The sequence below is a fragment of the Ambystoma mexicanum genome, chromosome 6p (genome assembly GCF_040938575.1).
Source record: "Ambystoma mexicanum isolate Mex_15411 chromosome 6p, UKY_AmexF1_1, whole genome shotgun sequence".
Classification (NCBI taxonomy): domain Eukaryota; kingdom Metazoa; phylum Chordata; class Amphibia; order Caudata; family Ambystomatidae; genus Ambystoma; species Ambystoma mexicanum.
In genome coordinates this window covers 1,128,759,761-1,128,782,833 of record NC_090935.1, presented here as the reverse complement: position 1 = coordinate 1,128,782,833, position 23,073 = coordinate 1,128,759,761, and the positions used below count along the sequence as shown (strand labels likewise).

At 43.8% G+C, this 23,073-nt stretch overlaps 1 protein-coding gene across 2 annotated transcripts in view; it reads left to right on the top strand.

Moving 5' to 3' along the window:
- The window catches only part of VLDLR (very low density lipoprotein receptor), a 546,560-nt gene that overhangs the window by 392,790 nt on the left and 130,697 nt on the right, over positions 1 to 23,073 (top strand). For both annotated transcript variants that reach the window (XM_069625743.1, XM_069625744.1), the window contains one exon: positions 2,225 to 2,364. In XM_069625743.1, coding sequence (XP_069481844.1) covers positions 2,225 to 2,364 — 140 coding nt within the window. The remainder of the gene's footprint in view (positions 1 to 2,224; positions 2,365 to 23,073) is intronic.

The window sequence follows — 23,073 nt, the reverse complement described above, 5'->3', positions numbered from 1 at the left end:
GATGGGATAGCAATTTGCCAGGAGCAAACCGGCAGTGCTGCCTCAGTCACTAAATTAGCCTAGGAGCATGAGATGCTAGTTGCCTGTATGAAAAGCAGCAAAAATCAAGCCAGATTAGACCCATCATTGCACCAGTCTGTGGCTACGTGAAATATCCCTGTTGACCAAAGACACTGTTCCTAATTCAGGGCAGAAACCAGCCAAGAGCTGGGGTTTAAAGTTGGAGATCACAACAATCCTGCAACAGTTTGAATGCCAGCTGCAGGCAATTGCAGCAGTGATATAAATGGGGTGAGTGTTGGACCAAAATCAAGGCTCCGGGAAGGTTTTTCTTTGTAAGGGCCACCATTTTAAGAACTACCCGAACATCAAATTATTCATCTTAGTCCTAGTTCAAACTAGTCTTAAAAATGTGTAAAGACTAATCTTGGTCAATGCAGGTTTTTCATTTCTTGTCCCAGTGTTGAAAGTGGTGGATTTGTTTTTGTTTTACTTCACCAATCCGTCTTTTCCATTTGGAGGTCATGGCAAGCTTTATTTCTAGTTGCCCCTTTCCATAGCTTTGTGTACTGTCTCCAATGAGACTCCTTGGTGCGACTGAAGTAGTAAGTTTACCAAACTGCTCCTTAGAATCGGCTGCTCTGAGCCCCCTCTTATACTGTTAATGAGGGGCTTGTTGGCAGGTCTTCAGTAGTCTTGCCGTTTTCATCTTGTTCTGGCAGCATGCCATTCCTTGCATAATGTCTAGTTTCTACAGGGCAGCCTCTGGGGCAGGACTAGTTGGTAGTTAAGCTGAGCCTCCCATTGGAGCAGCGCTTGCTTCATGCAGGGATGGAGTGCTAGTAGGTCTTACGGTTTGTTAACCGGGATGTTGCTGGTGTTGAGCAGCACTAAAAGTCGAAGTTGGGCACAGTATACTTGGGTTCATTCAGAGCTTTAATTTTGCTTGTTTTATCCGTAGGGTATATCTTATGAGACTTTGCCTACTTCTAGCTAGTTGGTTTTCATATTTATATAATGGACTCGGTTTATTGTCCTGAATTGGGGGAGCTTTAGCAGAACAAATTAACTGTTTCCTAATGGCTGCTTTGGACTACTAGTTGGGTAGCGAGCGCAATCTCCCAATCACCTCACTTATTCACTGGGGTAGCTGTAAATGTTTGCTTCCCCTTAGACATAGGCTTGAACATTTTTTCTATAGTGAAAAATGCAGATGTTAGGCTCCCCAACCCTTCCAGACCTGTTCAAGCAATGTATGAACTGGGCCTAAATTCTGAGCCGCAACAGTGTTCAAATCAAGAAGTAAATAGGATGGTGGGCATGGGGTAGCAAGGTTTGTAAAGGGCATTTTGGGAACAAATGGGCCCAATGTGTAAAGTATGACACACATTCCCACCATTTTAGTAAAACGCCTCGGATATTTTTGACAACCCATTGATGCAGCCTGTCGTGAAAAAAGACAGCACAGAAGCTGGTTTGACTAGCAAGAGCTAGTGGGGGTCAAAGGTGCTAGGGTAAAACACCAGGTACCCAATGTGCCCAACCAGTCCATTCGTGTCCCAAGAGGGACGCTGAACATGCTGCTTTAAGATGCAATCGGACCATGCACCCCCCCTTCATATACATCTGCTCAGTGGGTAAGAAAAGGTAGTCCTCCACCACTGGTATTACTTTTAAATGATACGTATGAAATCAAACCTTTTATCTCATGAAAGGTTTGCCTCGCACTTCAAATCCAAAGGTTACATTAGTCCAGAAAGCACACTGGGCTAATCTTTTGCTTAAAGAAATGCCATCCGCCAATTCAAAAGCATAAATGGTCTTCTGGTAGAGACTGATCTCGAATATGTTTGTATACAAATCCCTGACAAGGGCTTCACCATAAATATCAAACTATACCAGCTCTGCAGAGACCAATGCATAGCACAAGCCAATTGCCTGTTAATCCTGAAAAGGGCTTTCAAGACCCGAGGGGGACTGCTCATGGCATGTTCCATGCCTCTATAATAACCTTCCAGAAGCGAGAGACTTGCCTTCTGTTCGAAGATACCCTGGAGGAGCCACTGTTTCATCCTGCAAGACTTAACTACGTTTTGCAGTAAGCATTATACAATAAACATGTTATTTTGACTGAGGTGGGAGGGCTTTACTTTGTCTGCAGCTTGTTAACATGTTTTTTATTAATCACTATCACAGATGACTGGAAAATTGTCTTTCTATCTAGACCTTGTAAAGAATCGTCTCTACTGGTTGGATTCCAAACTACACATGCTGTCGAGTGTTGACTTCAATGGACAGGATCGCAGAATAGTGCTAAAATCCTTGGAGTTCCTTGCTCATCCACTGGCTTTAACCATTTTTGAGGTAGGTTTCTGTATTTGTTCCCTGAACCAGTCCACTCATAGTTCACCTTCAGATCTCTAGCTGTAATCCTGTTACAGTAATACCATTTTTTTAACTGTTCTAAATGCCCCAGTTGGTATTATTGCAACTGTGTTGGACTTAAAGTTGAACATTTTGCTCAAGTGCAAACGTACCACCCTGCTGCTTTCTGTAAAATGTGGGGGGGGGGGGCTGTAAAATGGGTGGTCCATATCCTGATGTCGTGCCTTGGACTAGAGGTCAGAAAAGAGGACCAAGTATAAAAAAGCATAATTAACCAGATTTGTGTTCATGATTAATGTATCTATATACTAGCAGTGTCAGCGTTGCTTGCCCTTAAGCAACAATAATGCAGATGTTTGTATGTTTACAATAAGGGTCTCAAACTCCTAAATTGATTGTCTTGCAGGCCAGTGGAAATATTTAGTGACGGCTAGCATTTGTAGTATGCCAGAATGCACCTGTCTCGGGTTTCAGTGTACAGAAGCACTTGCATGGAAGACCACCAGTATGCATGTGCCTTCAAAGGATTGGAGTGTTCCCACCCCCCTCCCCCCTGTTTTTTTACTCTTCAAGTGCCTTGCTCCTTGGTGTCTGCTCTGAGCAAGTATTTTGTGAGCAACCTGCAAGAGATTCTTTCTGGCTTTACCACCTCCTCCCCCCAGCCCCATTCGCTCTGTCTGGAGGCTGATCACTGGTGGGATTGTTGCGTGGCGTGTGCCACTTACCCTGAGGTCGCTTAAGCATGGTCGACCGTCTCAAGGTGGAGGGAGGAGATCTCGCGGTCCCTGCCAGAGCACTTGAGGCCTTCACTCGACGGAAGTCAAACATTTAAGTGACATTTTCTCTACACCTCAGCGGGAAGACTCATCGGTGAATTCTGCATTGAGGGGTCCTCGATTTAGTATCATTCGGCCTGAGGCTCCCAGAGCGACCGGTGCATGAACCAAGAAATCTGAGACTGCCGGGTGCCGTGGGGCCAAAGGGGGGGTTCTACCGACACCAGTCTGAAGGGCTTTAAAGCTCAAACCAGGCTCATGCCAGAGGTGACTCCTGTAATTCCTGAGGGCACCAACAGCCTATAGTTCTGGTCTCGGCACCAAGCAAGCAGCCTCAGGTTATCTCGGTTAGATCTTGCCCAGATACGGCAGCCAAACAAGTAGACACCCCCTGGATGTATGTCTATGGATGATGCACATCATAGGCAGCATGATTTTAAGACTTTTATGAGATCCCAGCAAATGGCTGGCTTTTTTAAATTTAATTGGGGTTGGCCTACCTCTGGTTGTTCACTCTGTTACGGATTTCATCAAGCAACACACACCTTGGTCTCAGCCTAGTATATAGCCCACAACTGAAATGCTTTTCTCCTTTATGCAGATTCAATTTCAGATGGTACACCACTCGTATCGCACCCACTTTTCATATAGCCCGGGTCACAATGGACCATGAACCAGGCTGGTTGGTAAAAGGCAATTTAAAATTCAAAAGAAATCATACAATTTTTAATGTGGGGCTGCAATCACCAATGGGGTGATAATTACAATGAGGATGTAAACTATGCACTTGGTTTAACATTCTAGTGGAACAAAGGCAAACGCCAGGGAATAGGAGCACTTTTTGATTTAGGAAAAAGAGCACCCAAGTTGGGATTTCCCCCTGCAATGTTCCCTGAACCCACAAATCAATTCGGAATGGATCGAAGGACACAGCAGGTTATCAGGAATAAGAGGCAGAAAACGGAATCAAAAGCCAACCTTCCCTCGCCAAATAGAGTGGAAAACTGATTTTAAACCCCTTGCAATGTTATGAAATGACACTCGGAAATGGACAAATGTGAGGTTAAAACTCTAAGGTAAATATAATTCACTAAAAATCACCAGCAATGGATTACCAAGAACATACAATGGAAAACTGAGTGGAAAGTTTCAAAGGGATTGCAGCAAAATGACACGTGTAAAAGTTGGATTTCCTTTCAATTTCTGTGTAAATTCACCCGAACTGTTTCTTTAAAAAAAACGAGTGAAATATTGCAAATCGTGATGTGGTTTTTAGTCTGAGGGACAGAGGTGCATTGCAGGGATATTACAGAAGTGAAAGAATGGGGGTAGCTGGTGAATTGAGAGAGATTTGGAAGGTAGTGGTGTTTTGTTTTTAGGAAAATATAGCAGTGAAAAAATCTGTTTTAAAAGTGAGGCAAATTTTACTTAAATTAGATTTAATGGCTAAGAGAAGAGGAACGCCACCCGTGAACATAAGTTACGCTGCAGTTGTAACCCTTCACGCAGAGTGTACCCCTTTTTTTTAGGGAAAATTAATTGTATTATACACAATCGCTAATGACTTATGATCTATGCAAGACCGAAATGAAAAGTGGCGCTAACTCTTAGCTTCTGACAGTTTTGACAAGTTAACAGGAAGTTTTGACAAGTTAACAGGATAAGGATAGGATGGCTTAGAGTGGGACAAGGACAAATGCAAGAAAAGATAAACTATGGATTTCTATGAGGGCAGGGATCCACTTTTAGGTTGGGATTTTGGACCATCAATGGTTCTGGTCACTACACGGCAATGCGCCTGGCAAAGGACAGCTGGGCAAAAGACAGCTGGGCAGAGACTGGTCACCGGATGTTAATTCTGGTCACTGGATGGCACAGGTACCTCTGGATGCAGTTAGTGGCCAGCAAGCCAGGTTCAGGATGCTTCCCAGAAGAATACCACAGCTTTCCCCTTTTTATGGGAGATTAGTGGGTTGATTCTGGATCAATGGCCTTGCTGGGAATAGGATCAGCAATGCTTGGGTTTTGCAGGGGGCACTGGAGTAGGGTCAGCAATGCTTTGTCCTTGTAGTTGGAATCTGGACTCAGCAGGATGAATGGAACAGGAACGCCGGTGCAGGAAAATCAGCCTTGTCGGGGACTCTTATTTATAATGCATAGTGACATCAAAGTATATGGCTGGGCAGGCTTGGCTACGCACACCTCTAACCCACAGGATTGGTCAGGGGTGCTAGTCTCTGGCTCGCTCTCAACTGGCTGGGGTCTCAAAGCAGGAGGGCAGATTTATGATGGGAGTTTACAATGTTCAGAAGCTTCCCAGTTATTTTAGCCAAAATCTGATTTTGCCACAAACGGTACATTTATACAGTGGAAATCTCTTAGTAAATTATACAGAGGTTACATATTTTATGTAGAGCATAGCACCCCAACTCTGTAATCCATGAGACGTTGTTTCACCCTTCTAATACACTTTGGTAATTTTGAGTTTGAATGATTCAGCCTAAAAATCAATGACTTTATACACATGTGTGGATTATCAGGGATACAAGTATACAAATTTGCATTGGCATCATGGATACTTTCCTTGTAATCCCTGATTCTTTGCCATTTCTATTCCAAAGGGGTCAGTGAATTCTACCAGGTCTTAAATGAAAGCCCATGAAATCACTTTTAAACTGCAAAATGTTTACATTTTTACAAAGTCTTGGTGCAGAGATGTCTTTACATTGTTATTCATAAATATTCTTTCCTTTCTTCAGCTGCCATCAACTGACATTTCTTCCAGAGCAAGGTGGGGGTTTCCCATCTGGATTGAAGGTTTATTGCCCCTTCCCCACTTCACACTTCCTTGTCCTGGAAATTTCATTGTCGGGTTCAGCCTAAACTAGATTCTGTCCAACCTAATAATTATCACTTGGGTGTTAGTATCTACTGAGAGGGGCCCTCCTGTTGGTAGCCTCCCACCTAAGCAGAAACCTATTTTTCTTTTGGAACTTGCAACATCCAGCCAATATAGGATAACAGTTTTACTTATATTTGGTCCTGAATTAAACCAGCCAGTTGAATAAAATAACACGTGTATTTTTCCCAGCAACAAACCCCTTCACATTGCTAGATAATGGCAGGCTTTCATTCAACAGTTTACTTTTTAAAACTGGCCTTTTTTCTCGAGTTTGCAAAGCCCATTTTACATGTGTGGTGAAAATCTGGCATTTCTTTTTAAATTCAGTTTTGCATCTCCATCAGATTCCCACACTGTCTTGCAGCTATAGTTATGTCCTTGTAAGTAGGAGTTTTGTTTGAAGCAGAGATGCCTTGAAATTGACATGGCTCAGAAGCTAGCGTTTCTTTGAACTACTGAGCTTTGATACTTTGTGATGAAATTAACGTGTTTTCCCGTGCAGGGGTCGGGGGGGGGGGGGCATGGAGTTCCTTGTTTTCTCAGTTGGTTTGACGGGGCCTGTCATTCAGAAATCATGCCTGATTTTGCTGAAGCACAATGAGATGCACCGGGCATGGCAAGGCCTTTATTTATCAGTGGTTTAAGGAAGATGGAAATACCGTCAGCAGCATTATTTTTAAAGGCGAAAGTTTCCTTTTTAATGGGTATTTTGGGCTTGCAGCAAGGCAACGCTGCTTTTTCACTTTATTCCATTTGTATATGTCAGAGCACACTGGCACGCTCCCTCAGTGTGTCCCCTTGTTCCATCCTGTCCAATGTCTGCTTGGCAAGACTGTGCAGCCTTCTTTTGGTTGCTGCAAAACGCAGTTTTAAGGCCATGGTGCTCACCGGAGTCAGCGCAACAATTTTGCTGTTTCTGCGCAAATGCAGCTTGGTTTTGGCGAAAATCTGTTCAGTGAGTCAATGTAGCCCACAAACCGTGAGGTCTCCCAGAGGCAGTTTATAGAGCCGATGCCTCAATTTTCTCCAGAGGTGAAGGTTCCACCAATGCATGCAGCTCCTAGTTTGATGCAGACTCCACCAGCCACTTGGCCACACTCTACAGAAAGTAGCTTTGTGGTCAGATACCCATGAGGGAAAGACTTCTCATGCTCACCCACCACTCTATGGAAGATTTTGCAAAGGTATTTCATGAGTGCATGGAAGGGCTGGCTGAATTCCTGCAAATACCACCAGGAACAGCCAGAATCAGTGTTTTCAGGTTCTATATTTAAGAAAGGCTAACCACTCTGCATTTGGTTGCAGAAGGATGTGTTGGTGATTGCTAAAAAGGTGACTTAAGCCTCCCTGTCGACAAATGCCTTGATGCCATGTTCAGGCAACTGGAGGGTGAATTGTTCTGCTTTAATCAGTGGTAGCTGCCACCTACTTATGTTCAAAGCTCTCTGCAGGGATGGCTTTGTCAGCATCTTAATCTTCCTGTTTATCCAGAGGACAAACTTCTGGAATCCTTTTGGCAAAAAAGTACCTAAATGCGAGCTTTCACCTGAATCAAATGCCGACTCATTACTGGCTGCGTCTAGCAAGCTATGGAGAGTTCAGGGATTGTCTACCTGGTCTTCCCATTGTACACCCAGTGGCTTTAAATCGGGCTTACCAGAAGCCAAAGTAATTGCCCAAGACATGCTGGAGGCTTCGATATCTCTTTGATACAGCCAGCAGGGCTATGCATGTTGGCACAGATGAGGTGCTCAGCATGAATGGACACCCCTAAATGTACTTAGAAATATTGGACCTTCCTTTTGAGGGTGGGAGACCATTTTCATTCCACTACAGACCTGGAATTAACAGACCAGCCTCAGACAGCTCACTCCCTGGTGATTGTGACTAAACATCTTCCAAAGCAGTTTTCAAGTGGGCAACCCAGATCTGATCTAAGAGCACAATCATTGACTAGAGTATTTCAGGAATAGGAGGCCAGGCAGCCTGACCCTTGGCCAAGTATGTCTGGCAGGAAACTGCAGCCCAACATGTCGCCTTTCAGGACCTGTGGCTCATTTTGGTAACTTTCACAGGCTTTCAACTCCCTGTCTACAAATGGGTTTGCTAGCACTCCTCAGATAATAAATCTGGCTCAAGATAAGGCAGTGGAATGTCCCGCAAGTGGACTCTAGTCTAGGCTTATAATCCAGATCTTTGTGCTTCACAAAGAACAAGGCAGTCATGTGAGTAGTTCTGGCTCTCATACCGAACCTTTTTTTAGAAAAGGTCAAGATCGTGGTGCAAGAACACATGGCATGGCCTCTCTGCAGGGTACAGTGGATGTGCTCCCTAGACCTGAAGGACGCCTTCCTGCATGTCTGCATTTGGCAACCACAAAGGCAATTGCTCTGCTTTAGTGAAGTGCTTCTATTTGGCCTGAAGTCTGCTCCACATGTTATCACAAAAGTATTGAATGCCATTGCTGCAGTTCTCAGAATGGAGGGACACCACATATATCTACTTATACTGGCTAAGTCGAGCCAGTTCGCCAGAGAATACGATGGTCTCCTGTCACAGGTTAATACAAATGCTCTTCGATCTGGGTTTCTCAATCCACCTCAAGTCAGAGTTTGTACTGTCACTGAACTTGCTGTGTCCTGCCTTATCCCCAGAAACATTATTGGAGAAAATATTCCCTACCCAAGAGATTCAGGGTGATTTGTCTGTGGTCAAACACTTATCTTGTGAGATTACGTCAGCGTGGTGGTAGCAGCAAGTACTCGGGCTTCTTGCATCCAAACAGTATCGCTGGCTAGACTCCACAGTAATCAAGATGTACTTATCGGGTTCTTGAGATCCAGAAATGGGGAAGCAATAAGACCATATGGATTCTTTCCACAAGACCATGTGATGAGGGGCTTCTTTTCACTGAGCCCCATGTAGTGATGAATACTACAGATTCTTCCACAAAATGTTGGGGTGCCACCTTGGGCAAGCTCACCATTCATGGGGAAAGTCAATCGGAAAAGGATTTCTGTATTTCCACAAACTATCTGGAGCTACTTGCTAGTGCTGGAATCGTTCCAGCTTCTCATAAAGACTGTCCTCCTAGTACATTTCAGTGGGAACAAGGTCTCCAGCTTTGTGCAGATTAGTAATAGAGACATGGTATTGGCCTAAGTCAGAATTCATCGAAAAGCAGTTCCTAGGGAAAGAGCACACGAAAGCGGACTGGCTCAGCAGTCGGGGATCCACCTCATATGGATGTGAACTGAACCAGATAGCTCTGAGCACGGTGTTCAGTTCTTGGACATCCAAATGCGTACCTTTTTGCAACAAAGGAGAGCGCCAAATGTTGTCTATATCCCTCTGGACAGGTCACAGCAAGAGATGCTGGGGGATAGTTTACAGATTCTTTGGGACAGGCTTTGGTGTTCATTTCCTTCCAACCCCCTTAGTGTCAATCGCAAGCGCGAGGGTTTGTTGAACTGCACAATATCAATAGCCTCAAAATGGTCCACCAGAGTATTGTACTCTGATCTCCTACATCTGGCTCAATCCCATTCAGTTGTAGACAAAGCAAATTCACCCATTCACTCGACGGAGGAGCAGTTATTAACCCAGACTGGACAAGTTTGCGGTTGGGGCCTGGTTCCTGAAGAGTGAACACTGGGACACTTAGGACTTTCGCAGCCGAATTGAGAGAATTCAAAAAGCTCAAAGAAGCAAACGAGGTCCGGTCCCAGTATAGAAGTAAATGGTCTAGGTTCTGCTTCAGGGCGAAGGACCATGTCAACCCATTGCAGAGTTCTCTGGACGAAGTATTGTATTTCAACACATTTTGCCCAGTCAGGAGTACACGTGGATACATGTCAAACCTATTTAGCTGCTGTTAGTGCATATAGAAACTGGGGCAAACTTATCCGCGAACCCAGTGATCAAGAGACATTTCCAAGGACGTGTGGATCATCGCTCGTCCTCCAGTGTGGGACTCTGATATAATTCTTTTGGCACTGGCATATAAACCTTTTGCGCTAATGGCATCCACTGACATTAAACAAGTTGATGTAGAAAACTACGAACTTGATAGTTGAAGTCTTCTTGCAGAGTTGGTGTAATTCAGGCATTGGCTGTGAAGGAGCACAGAACAGTGCTCCAAAAGGACAAAGTGATTCTGAGAACATTTTACCTGGACAGGACCAAACACTTCAGAAAATCGGAAGCCTTGCGTTTTTTTTTTAATTTTTTTTTTTTTTGGTGGAGGTTCCTCTCGAGGGACACATCAAAGCTTCCATATCCAGATGGATGGTAGCGGCTATTTCAGAATCTTACAAATTACAAGGTAAAGAGACGAATGGTTTAGGCCATGGTTTTCCAGAGACAAGTGATGTGTGGACTTCACTGCCACATTGGCATCACCTTCAGCCTTCTATAAACATTACATCAAAATAAATTTACAAGAAGGCGTGACATCAGCATAATTGCAATGGTGAAATTACAAAAATTGTTGGGACACGGACATTATTACATCATGCCACAATACAGATTATCAAATCAAAATATTGATAAAAAGACAGAAAAACAAGGGTTGGTTGAAGGGAGGATTCAAGGGTATAGAGACATATCAAAAATGTACATTGTTGCAAAAATCAACCAACAAAATGAAACAAATCGAGAGACCACAAAGGAGAGAAAACCAGAAAATTTAGTGATTACTGAAGTTAATGGTAATTAAGCCAATAAAGATGAATGGTCAACATATCTAAATGTGTATGCCATATTCATGCTTACCGTCAATAGTAGACCAATCCAAAAGACTATTGTCACTGTAGTAGTACCAGGGTTAGATCCTGTTACTACTACAGTGACAGTAGTCTTACTACTACGGGTAAGCATGAATACAGCATACATATTTAGATAATATGTTGACCATTCATCTTTATTGGCTTAATTACCATTAACTTCAGTAATCACTAAATTTTCTGTTTTTTTCTCCTTTGTGTTGTCTCTCGATTCGTTTCATTTTGTTGGTTGATTTTTGCAAAAATGTACATTTTTGATATGTCTCTCTTTACCCTTGTATCCTCCCTTCAACCAACCCTTATTTTTCTGTCTTATTAATATTTTGAGTTGTTAATCTGTATTGTGGCATGATGTAGTAATGTCAGTGTCGCAACAATTTTTGTAATTTCACCATTGCAATTATGCTGATTTCACGCCGCCTTGTAAATTTATTTTGATGTAATTTAGCCCAGATTTGAAAGGCTTAGCATAGTGGAAACATGTTATCGTTTATGGGCTTTTTTTCATTTTTGAATGTGACAATACAACACAATTAAACAAACATATATTTGATGGTGCTGAGTCCTGGAATCTTTTGCTTTACACGGTTTATGGTGACTGTTAGGCTTTACTACCGTCTGGATAGTGACCTGGGACATCCGTGTTTTTTTCCTACATGATCTCATAGACATGGCATTCTATCAGTAATAGACTGCCGACTTTTTACTCCTGGGATTATAAGGCGTCGCCGCCAGAGCAACATTTTGCAAAGCCAGTGTTTCCAGTTCTATAAACATTACTTCATAGACACTAGCAAGGTCAGATGTGGCATTAGGGTAGGGAGTAGTAAAAAAACCTGTTCAATAGTTTATAATATTTGGCCCTCCTCCCTGATAAATGGTGTTGGAATTTCCCATAGCAGTATAGAAGGGGGACGGGTCATCTGAGTAATGTTACTCACAGTAGTGATTGAAGTACACCTAGTCTCCTTTCCTCCATACGACCACCAATCATCCGCCCCTTAATTAAAAGATCTAGCAGACTAGTTTGTTCCTGGTCCGATGCTACAAAAGGGTCGGCAGTGAGGTGCTGGTAGGTGGGGCATGGTGCTGTGGGCATGACACCTGTGCTTAATCGCGGTCCAAATTTAAAGGGGAAATTGCATTTTTGCATGACAAAATGGTACTGGGACACCCATACAGTATGGAGGAAAGGAGACTATGGACAAGGGAGTGCTTCAGTTACTACTGTGAGGAACTTTATTTTGCAGACCTTCTTTGGTCTCCTTATTCTTGCTTTCATATACCATCTTTGACCCATTATAGCAGATTTTGTACCTGCTCTCCTGTTCCATGTACAGTCTTGAGTTTGAAGCATTATCGCAGTAGGATCAACTACAGTGCAGCAACATTTCATTTGACAGTCCAGAAAGTATTCCTTCATGCATATGGGTTTCAGGTCCCATTTTCCATTATGATTTGGTTATTTTTAAAATGCACCATCTTGCCAGTTTTCAAGTTGATCTGCTCTGTGTAGTATTTTGTGTACCACATGCTTTACTTTTGTGATGACACCAATATGGTTCTTCTGGAATTAGTTTAATATTTAATGTACACTACTTCCTCAAGCCCCCCTATCTGGTGGCCGGGGAGTTGCTCCTCGGGACTGGCTTTACTGGCTAGGCAAATGTATGGTCTGCAACTACAATCCAAGCCCATCATGCCACCACAAGTCTCCCGGATTGGTTTGGGATGCATGGTGACAACTCTAACGCCAATCCAAAGGGACAGGGTGTATCTGACCTTAAGAGAATGCAGCAATGACTGGAGTCATGGGTCTAGGCTAGAGTGCCCCCTGGTGTCGCAAAGGAAGGGCTTGCGTTTTGCCACTCTGGCTCCACACGATCAGATCCAATCCATACAAGCCTTATTTGAGGGGGTTCACCCATAAATCCGAACACATTGGGGACATGAAGTCCCATGATGTCCAAAGTAAAGCTCTAGCCAACAGTTTATTGGAGAGCTCACCCCAATGAGGCAGGTGCAAAGTGCTGGAGATTTCCAGTGACCCTGGGATATTCAGACCACATTTTTATTCCCCTAAACTGTACTTGTATTTCACTGGATATAAATTGTAATTGGGGTGTGAACAGACTGACATTTCATCACTAGTACAAACCTTGTTTTAAGAGGTGAAGGTTTTTAACCAGGCATGTTTGAATACCTGCAAACATCAACCTTGTTTTTGATTTATTTACCAGTATTTGAATCCTAGTCTCCCCTTTATACCCCAGTCACATCTGCACCAACTTTACCAACTACAGATTACCATCATTGGTTTGGAGGTAGCTCATGATCACAGATCTTAATTGATGTGCAACCTGTTAACCCTTCTATCTCTTACAAAGTTTATTTCTAGTATGACCACAAGTATCCTTGGTTTATATCTTTTGTCCTGCACACAAAGCTATAATTTCTTGTAACCATCCAGTCCTAGTTCTGTAACAATCGCAGTAAGGCAAACCCTATTAAATCCAATTCCAAATATCCTATTGCAGAAATCGGCAGTACCAAATCATTACCTTGAGCATGAATTTCCACCCATCTATCTGTGCATTCAGTCTATTCAATCTCCAATGTCAGGGTTTGCAACTTGTAATTTCATAATGGATCTGAAAGACATGGAAAGACTATTTGTTCACCAGTTTAATGAACTCTTGATGGCCAATCAGTCCACGAAGCTGAATCCCTAATGATTCACAACTAGTATACATGGCACAGCAGCTGTGGAAGAATGTACAGTTTACCCATTACCATCCTGCCCTTACATGAGGCCTGCATCATGCTGTACATGATCAAATATGTGACGAAGAGGGCATGGTGATTCAAACCGACCCAGAGTACGTCATGTTGCATATACCAATGGTCTTAGGAGATGTAGCACAGTCCTCTTTACTGGTGATCTTTCCGGCAATTGTAATGGGTGAATCTTGATCCATATTGCAACAAATAGCCATACAAATTCACCTGTAATATAAATTGTGCATGCAACCTAGCAGGTTATTGTACAAGTGTTCCCTATCTAGTGCAATCCTAGTCCACAATCCTAGTTCACGATACATTAGTTTGCAATACATTGTAGGTCCAACTTTTTCAAGCCTTCGGAAAGTGCAAAGCAACAATATATATTTCTTCAGCTGGTCTCCACGTTAATCTTCTTGATGCCCTTGATCAACCACCCATTTTAATTCATTTGAGATGTTGCATTTTAAACTGTCTCACTAGTTCTGGATATACCTGCATGGATCCATAATTTGCCACTGATCTGCAGAGTCATGAGTCCACATCAACACACCTGGGAAGTGCAATGCATAAATGACTTTACTGCAATTTGTGAGATCAGCGGCTAGTGAATCTGACGGAATTTCTCTGCTTTTCAATCATGGAGAGCAGGACACATTGCCCACGTAGTGGCCATGATTGTTGGGAGTGCCACATTGTTGCTGTGATTACCGCTGGTTATCTATATCCCACTTCAGAGATAATATTGGGTATCTCACCCTTTAATATACTAAGCATGTGCCTTTTTTTTACATGTTTGGGGTCTTCATTTTGGTCAGTTTCAGGCTTCCCAAAGGTTACCACTGTATCTCAATTGTCAGGTGCCTATAATCATTTTCACCAAGTGTTCTTTGCCTGAGCTGTGCCAAACCTTGATGTGCTGCATTTGCATTCACCCCCTTTCTCTGCCCCCGAACACCCACACACCTGGTCTCTCCTGGGTTGTGTGAAATTGCCTCTAGTATAGTCTGCAAACTTAAACCCCCAAATTTAGGGACCATGACTGAGCATACATGATTTGCAAATCGACCAGACATTACAGGTTATGGATGAGTCTTGCCATGAAAATGCAGCAGGGGCAAGTTGCACTCTTCTGCAATATGAAATAATTTCCCAACAACATGATTAATTTGGATACTAATCTTGACAAATTCGACTGGGAAATTAATTCCTTTGGATGAGCAGGGGCCACATTCGGTTTGCAACAGTTTGGTGTTCCTTCCATGTTGGTGCCACTTTTGGTGGCTGTAGCAGTTTTAAGGAACTCATGGTGGCAGCAGTAATGATGCACAAGTGATCATAATTCAAGTGTGTTTATTGAACTTTATAATGGGTGAGAAACACCTAATCTAAATCTAAGATACAACCATCACATATGAAGGCAGGTCTAGTGGTGTCTTGTCAAATAAAACGATTGTCAATTCGTACAACTAAATTACAAAGTGTGCGATAATGTTCACCAGAAAAGAAAGTTCACAAAATGATGGTATGGTATGGTATGGCTGGGTTTCCCTTCCCCATGTTTGAAGCACAGGACAAGGCAGAACTCTCAAGCACAGCACAATCCTTGGCTTCGTCTGCACAAGGTTCACAGTCCAGTTCAACAATATCACAAACCTTCAGAGGCAAGCTCTCCTTGCAAAAGTCTTTCCTTAGAAGGCCTGTGATGTTTTACAAACTTCTCTGTGATCTTGCACTTTGGGCAATTGCTCTTCACCCCCAGGATCTCCTATCGGGCTCAGATCCTTCTCTGTTTGGGCCTCCCTCATCTGGTTCACTATGGCCTTTCTTTAACACAATGTGTGTATTTATAACACAGTTCATGCATTGCTCATTCATCAGTGAGGTGTTCCTTCTAGCTTTCTTTCAGCATCCTTCTGTGGGTTCACACTTGCCACATTCCAGAGTTCACTACCTTATTGGAAAAAAGGTTCCCTTGCCCTAGCTTTACTTTCAACGGGTCAGACTTTCAATTGTACAAGGGGATTTGACATAACCCCTGTAGAACCACTGATTCGTTCCACACTTGCCTAGGTCCTTCCGGTTCTTGTAGTTTCAAAACTGGTCCCAGTCAGAGCCTTTCGAATGAGCACCCACATGGCGCCAGACCCCTCATCACCTGGACTTTAACAGAGCTTTCTTTAAAGTTCATCACACACAAGTTGTTTGTCTTGCGAATTCCTGGCGTTGAAAAATGTTGCTACTTGGAGCCTTGTGCTTAACGCAGTTCAATTTGCTATTGGTCTCCTTCGACTCACTGGCTGTGCTGAACCCATTGGTTTCTCTGATCTCTACAGTCCAGGATAGTACCACAGTAGCCAGCTTACCGCTCCGCCTGTGTTGTCAATGTGGGAGGCCCCCATGTACTGTTAAATCTGCTGCTCCACACGCCAGCTGTAACTCCCAGTCTTATGCTTTCCCTTTCAGAGGTTTTGCATAGTTGAAAAGGGCAATGCCCTGTCTCGCCGCCTTTCTTTTCAGTTTGAACTGCTGGATTGAATGGCTGTCTCCTTGTGCGTTCGCCCTTGCTCAAAGTGTGCCTTTTAGCCCTGTGGGGAAGGTGAAGGGCCATCAGCATGGTTATTGCTAGACTCTGCTTGACCCGTGTTGAACTGGGGGTTCTTTCAGCCCCTTAAGAGGGGTTGGCAATAATTTAGAGATGGACGATGAATGTAGAGTTTACTCGACATCAAAAATAGAAACAACTCGGGTAGTTGGCAAAAGATACTGTTTTTTTTTTTTAATTTCAATTATCTAAAACGGGGAGTACAACGGACATCAGCAGACATCCCTCATCATGATCTCTCTCGAGACTGCTCAAAGCATTTCATAAGAAATTACATTCTTATAGTAAATCATGGGTTACGTTCACTAACGTCCTCCTACGACCACGAAATTGAGCTTTCAGTCTATTAAAATACTATTTAATAGATCTGAAGTCTTCTTGTTTTTGTCCACACCTTCTGAACAGGAGCTTCGTTCTTTCACACGATTTGTATCCAATGTCGGCTCACCCAAGTCTGGTATGGCCTTGGCTAATCCAATCTCGCCTTTCTAAGTTTCGCCTGTAATTCTCTTGTTTTCTAACTGCTTCACTTGGAAAATGGAAAAAAGCAGCCTTCCTGCTTTTGCTCAGCTCTGCTATTTGTACGTAGTGGGAACATCATCCTTTACTGACTCCAATATATGTATATGTTGCATGCCGCAATCTATTCACTATAAAGCTAGCCTTTAAGAATACTTTGTCTGCTTGCATTTCTTTGCATGTGTACACATGTAAAGTAGCATGATATCCTCATTACTTCTGTCGCATAAGTGTCTTCATCTTGATCCCAAGATGTCGTGTATCTTAATACTTAAAGTCTTAGAGAATTGTCTGCGTTCTCTCGTCCCTGCACCTCTTCTCTATAGGTCAATTTTACTGACGGTGGTGACGTCACCATTCTTCGTCATCCGACCGTCCGGTTTCTTCCGGGATTTCATTCAGATGACTCTTGTATGCAAGTATGTTTTCCTCAATGGGAAGCTTGCCTCCCAGATTCTCCTAGGTATCTGTATCCTCACTGGTACTGCATGTGTCTCGCACTGTGGCATCCAGCATACAGGTGCTGTGGGCGAGATGGTTGAGGTGGGGGTACTTGGCGCCTGCTCTGGTGTTAGTCCGTGTTACATTGTAAAAGTGTTCCTGAGGGAAAAGTGGGGGGATAAAACTTCTAGATTTCCTACATTGTAGGATGGGGGGAAAGGGGTTGCAGGGAAGGGGATACTGCATCTCAGCCCTCAGTGTCCCACTTCCTCTCCCCGAAGACCCCTTGCACAGGTGATCCTCCCCCGCTGGTCCACCCCCAGGAACTTGATCCTATAGCAATGGCTGTCCTGGCCGACAGATCTTTGGGACTAGTGGGTTATACACATTCAGCTTTCTCACTGTGCAGATGGCCCTGCTGGTTTTTACCACCTTCCGCTTATCCTGTAGATGGACAATCTGAGTGCAATGCCATCCATGGTCCTGAAACGTTAGTGCTGCTATGATTTGGCAGGCAGACCGACAGTTATTTGTCTGCTTACTATAGAAGAATTGTTTTGACATTGAACATTTCTGAAATATAGTTTTAAGGGATATTTGTTCTCATTCAGGACTAACCACCCAGTTCAGGATCTTTTTTACTAGGAAGTAAGCAATTTAAACCTACGACCAAACTGTTCTTGTACTTATTACAGCCTGGGGTTCAGTGTGCTTTCCATTCTCATGTTTAAGCAGAAGTTGGTTGATGCTAATAGTTGTTTTTTTGGAGTCTTCTGATGCACATTTAAATATGTTCCGTATTTAGTGCCTCCTGCCCCTGGAGTAATCTACAGAAAAGATGCCACTGTTCTTAAAAGAACAGTGTGTGAATGGTTAAACTAATATAAAGCGCATTTAACTTTGGTGTTTGCAAACATTGTGGCCTACCCTGTTTTGCCAGTGTGGGCCGTTTTGCAACATGGCATCCACTAAATCAAAGGGTGAATATGGGAAATGTAATTTGCGGCTTTGCCTTTTAACATGCAAAATATTCTGCATTTAAGCCCATTGTGTACATCTAAAGGCCATGCTTTGGTCTTCTGAGGACACCTGAAATATTGAGTTGATTAGTTAAGGCTTTGCATTAATCATAAATATTTGTGGCTTTGTTGAATTCCAAGATCTTTTAAAAGCATCCGGATGAGCAAATCGCACTCAACCATTTATTTATTTTAATTCTTGTAACGCGCCAACATGCCCGTAGGCCTCAGGGCGCACATAGAAACTTAACAGGGCAGACAAACATATAGAATGATCAGTATAGAGCAGAGAAGGAGATAAGTCAAAGAAATTATTCCATGTTGAAAATGTGTTTTTACGGCGCGTTTGAATACGGTGTAGTTCTGTATCTGCCGCATCTGGGCTGGAAGTTTATTCCATAGTAGGGGTCCCTGTGCGCCAAGAGTAGTACCTCCAAATTTAGCTGTCCTGGTTTTTGGCTGTTTGAGAATAATAGCCACGGATGACCGAAGGTTCCTGACGTTTGGCTTAATGCTTATGCGGTCTGACAGGTAGGTGGGACTGCTGAGACTAAGGCATTTATGGGTTGTGGTTAATATCTTATGGGTTATTCGATGTTTGACAGGGAGCCAATGAAGTTTTTTCCTGAAATTGGAAATGTGTGTGCGACGGGACTGAATGAAAATATTGCGCACAGCATTGTTCTGACCCACTTGTAATGATTGGATATTGAGAGCTGTGGTGCCCGCAAGGAGGCTGTTACAGTAATCCAGTCTAGAATTAATTAGTGCGGTGGAAAGAAGAGCACAGTTCTCTTGTGATATGAATGGGCGAATGTACCCTATTCTCTTATTTATGAGACCACAGCTTGATTTAATGCTGGAAACGTGAAATTTCATCGACAGATCTTCGTCGAGAACAACTCCCAAAGTCTTGACCTTCTTCTGGACGAGAATGGTGTTGTCAGCAATATGGAAGCTAGCATAGTCGGGATCTAGTTTCGCCCTAATGTTTTTAGATGCCACGATGAGATTTCAGTTTTTTTATCATTAAGGGCAAGAGTTGCAGGCCATCCAATCTTGTATAGCTTTATATATTTTGTTGATGGTTGCAGAATCGCTGCTATATAAGCCACTCAGCTGTATAACCACCTGAGTGGCATCGGCGTAGTTCGTATATTGTACGCCTAGTTTAAGAGGTCAAGAAGGGGACGAATATAAAGATTGAAGAGCAAGGGCGAAAGACAGGAGCCCTGCGGAACTCTGCATGTCTGAGAAATTGGAGCAGATTGGCTATCGCCCACGCGAACTCTCAGCATTCTGGGACCCAGAAAGGAGGCAATCCATTTGGATGCATTTGCGGAGCACTTGGTGACCTCTCCGAGCCTTGACACCAGTAAGCTGTGATCAACTAGGTCAAAGGCTGCGGAGAGGTCAAGTAACATGAGCAGGGCAGCTTGATTATTATCAGCTATGCTAGCTAAGGTAGATTTGAGATCTAGCATAGCTGTCTCAGTCCCGTGACGTGCCCTATAGCCCGACTGACGGGTGCCCAGGATATTATATTTTTTGACATGGGCCTGTAGCTGTAAGTAGGCCAATTTATCGATTATTTTAAGAACATAAGGCACGTTGGTAATAGGCCTGTAATTGTCGTTATTCGCTGGATCGAGGTTCTCCTTTTTCAACAAGGGTGTGATCCATGCCGACTTTCAGTTCCGGCACCAGACCCTCATCAAAAGAGATTAACCAGTTTAGTGATCCATGGAACCAGAGTTTCTAGAGACTCTTTAAGAGTGCTTGTGGGACAGTCATCCGCAAGACAGGACGTGTCTTTGAGGTCTTTTATGATTTTAAATACTTAATCTTCAGTATAGTGTTTAAAGGAGAATTTAGGAATATCGTTTTCAGAGTTGCTGGGCGAGGTGGTGTCAGTAATGTTTTGCGTGAATGTTACATTGCCTAGGGCTTTTTTCATTTTTTCCTTGTGAGAGTCAATCTTGAGTGAAAAAGCTTCATGAATACTCTGACACCATTTATTGTCCTTGATAATGTTGAGTGATTGGGGGCTGACTTTGGAATTCTGCTAAGATTTTAAAAAGCTCCCCTGTATTAGATTGAGCATTCACTATTCTTGCATTGTAATGTGTGGCCTTTGCTTCTGTGAGGAGTTTTTTATAATTAAGGATGGATTTTTTGTCGGGAGCTCAGTGTTGCTCTTGCCATAAAGTGCAAACCTCTAACGTGCTGAATCCATGCACCAGGTTTGGTTTTCTCATCTGTAAAACCCACGACAATCCTAAAGGATGCATTGCAAGTGCCTCTGGGTGTAGGTTAGGCTCTGGGATTTATCTTAAGATAAATCGACACCATTGGGGCATAGATGTTGGGCATGGTTAAGACATTTTTCTTTGGCACAGCAAGGCCTGCCTGGGGAACCACGTCTTACGTAAACCTGCTAGAGTAAGAGGCAGATTTGTACTCCTTTGAAGGTGGAACAAAGTATTATCTTTATGCGGAGTTATACTTGCAGAACGTATAGGTCCATGTCAGATAGTGGTGTGACCCTCAGACCATTTAAGATTTTGTTTTACTCTATTCAAACCTTATTCTCATACAAAAAAGGAAAACAGTTTATTAGTAAATCATAAAAGATCTAAAATACATGTTTAAAAAGAAATAAGAATGCCTCATGAGCTAAATTTGATTTTCCTGAAACATTAGGATGTATAAACGCACTATAGCCACCCGCACATGATCATTACTCTACAAACTGACTTCACTAAATATACATTTCTGAAAAGATGCAATTTCCAGACCATCTTTAGTATTGACACAAATATATTATTGCCATACAAAATCTACTGGGAACCTACCAAAAGAACTACAAAACGTCCCCATATAGTGTCCGCTCTGAAAACCACTCTTTGATAAGGTAGGTCTACATACTTCAACTTTTCTAGAGTCGCACAGAACCTACAGTCATTTACTTGTATTAGACCTCGCCTTAACTTCCTTCAATGCCGAGAGTCCATATGAACTTGAAAAGCAGGTAACGGATATTAGTTGGGGAATTGAAATAGACTGTGAAATTGAGCCTCTTGTCTTATATTTCAGTGCAGGATATTCATGGAATCGCTCTATAGTTTCTCAGCAATCTTGATCAAACGGTGCTTTTTACAACTTTGTCAGGGTTTTGTACAAGTATTTCCCTATTCAGGGCAAGGTCCCTCAAATCTTATCGCAATCTTTAGCAAACAAGACTCTGACATCATTTATCATCCAAGGAAATGTTCATTAACAAATGTGGCCCTAGAGGGGCGTGGCTTGGCAGCCATGGAGTAGGGCTGCTCTTCTCGTGAGCTCCTGTACATCCGGATCTGATCCTGAAGCGCATGCCAACTGAATAGGAAAGCATAAAAGAAGAGATTTACAAATGTCTGAATATATGGGGCTTGCATTGCTGCTCCTGCTGTGCAAAATGTCGGGCTAACTCAGAAGATATGGAGGAATGAAAGCCAGTGCGAGACTTCGGACAGTCCATGGCAAGATGGCGGACGCCCGGTGATCGAGAACAAAGGGCTGTGCCGGGGTGCTGAACAGCGCTGGCAGTGTGGAGACAGACATTGGGAGTTCAAGCGCTTTCTAACAGACCTCCGGAGCCGTGGGCGGTGATAATTTGTATGCTGATACATTTGTGATGAACCCGGGAATAAGGCTCCCCATGGAACGAAGGGGGTTGTGGTGAGCCATGCTGAAGGAGCGGGGGCCTGCAGAAGAGCGTGCCAGCCCAGCTGCACAATATCAGAAGCACGCAGAGTTCAGAGAGTAGCCGTGGCCCCGGAGCCTCGGGCGGTGACACATCGCTGATACATTTGTAGCATGTGAGGCTCCTAACTGAACAGAGGGCGGAGGTGAGTGGCAACGAGGGGCCGCAGAGGAGCGCGATGGCCCGGCTACACACTGGGAGAAACATGTGGGGCCCGGTCAGCCGCTGTGACATTGATAGAAAATGCAATGCAGCAATAAAGCTTGCAGCCTGAGGTGACCCCCCCCCCCAGCACAGCCTGAAACGAAGCATACGTGGGGAGTGCCTCGGGACAAACAATTACACAGGGCCTGGAATGAGCATTGCCTGGCAGTACTCCAAGCTGGCAGACAGTACTAGGGCCTGGGGGTCGGCATAGAGACAGTACATTATCAGGGGCTCCGGGCACCAGAGAAGTCGACAGAGAATGGCCCCTCCCTCAGAGGCCCAGGACAGCACCATAGGGGCCAAGCCTGCAGCCCCAGCCTACATCAGCAGGAAGCCTGACTAAGGGCAGAACCACAACACCAGAAGTCATAGCAGAGCCCCCCCACCACCGTACACAGTAACAAAGTAGAGAACAGAGGGACAGCGCTGGGGGTCCCCAAAGAAACCCAACAAAGGAGAAAACACCACAGCGAAGAGGGAAGAGAAAGTGAGGGCACAAGCAAGTAGCCCTGGGCAAGTGCGAGGAAACTGCGAACTGCCCCACCTTGAAACTACTTGAGCAACACGCCTGCGGAGCATTGCGGTACACCGCACGGAGCAGCCAGCATTGGGGAACAGCAGCGCATTCAGGAGAAGCCGAAACGCAGACAGCAGAGAACATGGCGCAAAAGGGCGGAAAGGTCAAGCAACAGACTATGGATGTTTTCACAATCGACACAATCCCCGGCTGCTGCAGCACAAGGGAAAACTGACCCGCAGGACGTGTCGCCCCCGCCACGGGAGGATCAGCGGATCCTGCAGGCCATCACTGAAATGAAAGCCTCGTGGACCACCTCGAAAGCGGACCTCAAGGCGACGCTGGAATTTAAGATCGCACTGGGTGTGGACCTAAACCTCTTGAGACAA